At 64.7% G+C, this 1,597-nt stretch overlaps 1 protein-coding gene across 1 annotated transcript in view; it reads left to right on the forward strand.

The window, feature by feature from the left end:
* Positions 1–1,597, forward strand: part of EMH_0034430 (centrosomal protein, putative) — a gene marked incomplete at both ends in the record, with an annotated part of 11,073 nt that overhangs the window by 2,386 nt on the left and 7,090 nt on the right. Inside the window, 2 exons of the mRNA XM_013494868.1 lie at positions 1–863; positions 945–1,411. Coding sequence (XP_013350322.1) covers positions 1–863; positions 945–1,411 — 1,330 coding nt within the window. The remainder of the gene's footprint in view (positions 864–944; positions 1,412–1,597) is intronic.

The raw sequence follows: 1,597 nt of genomic DNA on the forward strand, positions 1-1,597 counted from the left end.
TGCAGGGCCTGCTGCTGCTTACGGAGGCAAAGCAGAAGACGAGGAGGAATATCAGCAGCAGCAGCAGCAGCAGCAGCAGCAGCAGCAGCAGGAGTGCGTTGCTGCTGCTGCTGCATTGGCGGTGCAGCAGCAGTATTCAGGAGAGCAGCAGCAAGACCTAGTAGGTTACCCTGGGGGAGGGGGGCCCCCAGAGGGGCCCCCAGAGGGGGGGGCCCCCGAGGGGGCCCCCCATGAGGGGGCCCCCCCTGAGGGGCCCCTGGATGGGTGGTGCTGCGAGGGGCCCCCTGCGGTGTGGAGCTGCGACTACCTGCAGCAGCTGCAGCAGCAGCAGCAGCAGCAGCAGCAGCTGCTGATGATGATGATGATGTATTGCCCCTTCTGTCCGTACACTGCAGGCAGCTGGGGGGGCCTCTTACCTTCTCTTTCTGCTGCTGCAACCCCCCCCTCTCTCTCCTCTTCGGGGGCCCCCCCTTGTCTCTCACCGGGGGCCCCCCCCTGTCTCTCGCCGGGGGCCCCCTGTCTCTCTCCTGGGGGCCCCCCTCTATCCCCGGGGGCCCCCGGCTTGTTCAGCAGCCACATCAGCGCAGCATCATCACCACACAGCAGCCACCACACACACGATGAACACCCTGGGGGGCCCCCAGGGGGCCCCCCAGGGGGGCCCCTAGGGGACGGGCCCCTGGAGGGTACAGAGGATGGGGGGCCCCCAGGGGGGCTCACAGGGGGGCCCCCAGAGGGGCCCTTGCATGGGGGGTTTGTTGAGGGGCCCCCTGGGGTTGACGTGGGTTTGATGGGGGCCCCTATAGGGGCCCCTCTAGGGGCCCCCTTTGGGGGCCCCCTGGGGGCCCCCCCTTGCTGCGTTGGTGAGGGGTGCCCGGCGGGGGGCCCCCTGGGGCCCCTACCCTGCGGTGTACGTACAGCTGAGGGTTTAGGGGTTTGCTTAGGAGGCAGTGCAGATATAGAAGATATGAGGAGGCCCCCTAAACTGTACCCTAACAGGAACGGGGGGGGGCCCCAGGGAGGGGGGGGGGCCCCCAGCGAGCTGCCTTGCTGCAGGAAGGGGCGGTGGCTGCAGCCGAAAGGAGAAGCAGCAGCAGCAACAGCAGCAGCAGCAGCAGCAGCAGAAGAGGGAGGGGGACCAGATAATAAGGAAAGGGAGGAGACAGCTGATAGCCAGAAGGGGCGCAGCGAGGAGACAGAGCAGCAGCAGCAGCAGCAGCAGCAGCAGCAGCAGCAGCAGCAGCAGGAGCACCAACTTCAGTGTTTGCAGAAACAGCACCAAGGCCAGAAGCTGTTGCGGGATCATCCGGAGCAGCAGCAGCAGCAGCAGCAGCAACAGCAGCAGCAGCAGCAACAGCAGCAGCAGCTGCAGCTGCAGCAGCAGCAGGGGCGCTCACGCACAAGGCTAAGTGTGAGGTCCCAGGGGCCCCAGGGGCCCCCAGCTGTCTCCTCAGCTAACCCTCTATTTAAAACCCGAATGTGTCATTTGTATAAGAGTGGTTTATGTAGACTGTAAGTCGAGGGTTTAGGGTTTAGGGTTTAGGGTTTAGGGTTTAGGGTCTTTAGGGTTTAGGGTCTTTAGGGTTTAGGGTTTAGG

The sequence above is a fragment of the Eimeria mitis genome, genomic scaffold (genome assembly GCF_000499745.2).
Source record: "Eimeria mitis Houghton genomic scaffold, Emh_scaff1314, whole genome shotgun sequence".
Lineage (NCBI taxonomy): Eukaryota > Apicomplexa > Conoidasida > Eucoccidiorida > Eimeriidae > Eimeria > Eimeria mitis.